General features: G+C 61.0%; 1 protein-coding gene across 1 annotated transcript in view; it reads right to left on the bottom strand.

The window, feature by feature from the left end:
- The window catches only part of FMNL1 (formin like 1), a 25850-nt gene that overhangs the window by 24179 nt on the left and 642 nt on the right, over positions 1-1029 (bottom strand). The window contains exon 3 of the mRNA XM_077747789.1: positions 1005-1025. Within this exon, the coding sequence (XP_077603915.1) occupies positions 1005-1025 (21 nt within the window). The remainder of the gene's footprint in view (positions 1-1004; positions 1026-1029) is intronic.

Raw genomic sequence — 1029 nt, 5'->3', positions numbered from 1 at the left:
AGCAATGCCAGCCTGCTTATACCGAGAAGTGCCCCCTGAGAAAAAGCACAGCTCGGCCTCATTCGCCTGTCACCCAGAGTCCAGCAAGGAAGCTGACAGCAGACAGACCACCAGGCAATTAGTTAGAGAAAGGAGCCTGGGACAGGGCTGAGAAGGGGAGAGGGAAGTGAGAAAGAGTGGCCCTTCCCCCTCCCTATTTCTGCCTTGCACCAGGTCTTAGGGAGCCCTGATTTGGCTCTGGAGCCCCTCCCCAGACACCTCCTGACTGTCTCCAGGCTCAGCCCGAGCTGATGGCTCCCTCCCCAGGGACCCAGTCTCCAAGCCCCCCAATTCCTCCAGCAGGTGATAGTGGGGAAGGAGGGAGGGATTCCAGACTTTTGCACCACCCCAAGCCAGAGTGACCAACCCATCCTGACCCCGCCCTTCCTAACCTTAACCCCCTCAGTGGGCTGGAGGAAATGCCCAAGATAAGGACCCACAGGCAATCTCTCCTGGACATGCAGGGGGTGAGAAACACAGACACCTCCTCTGCGGGAGCTGAGCCCGGGCACCAACAAATCAGGACCAAACACCTGAACTCCGTCTGCAGCTCCCAGGACATTAAAATGTCACCCTTCCATCTTTGGCCCTAAGACCCAGGCAGAGGCTCCAAGACCTGCGCCCAGTGGCTCGGCCTGCGGGCAGCGCGGAAGGGGATGCCCCCGGTCCCCCCTGGCGTGCTAGGCTCCCAACTTCCTCGCAGGACATTTTTGTTTAGACCTTTAGACCCAAAAGCGCTGGGGCAGGGGGTGTCTTGGGGAAGGAGACTGGGCGACTGCGGAAGAAAGTTTTGGGGGGGAGAGTGCTAAGTCACTCTGAAAGAAGCCACTGTCACTCCCACCCCCCGTAGGGGCAGCCACTGGGCCGGGGATCTCCAAGTGGTACCTGAGCCCCCAGGGACGGGGACGCGGGCCAAGTCCCAGCCGCCCCCCGCCCGCGCCCAGAGCGCGGCACATCACACTCACCAGAACCCGGTTGAACCTCTCCTCC

Source organism: Crocuta crocuta, unplaced genomic scaffold (assembly GCF_008692635.1).
Source record: "Crocuta crocuta isolate KB4526 unplaced genomic scaffold, BGI_CrCroc_1.0 scaffold289, whole genome shotgun sequence".
NCBI lineage: Eukaryota > Metazoa > Chordata > Mammalia > Carnivora > Hyaenidae > Crocuta > Crocuta crocuta.
The sequence above is the reverse complement of the archived record's forward strand: the minus strand, read 5'-3'. Positions and strand labels throughout refer to the sequence as shown.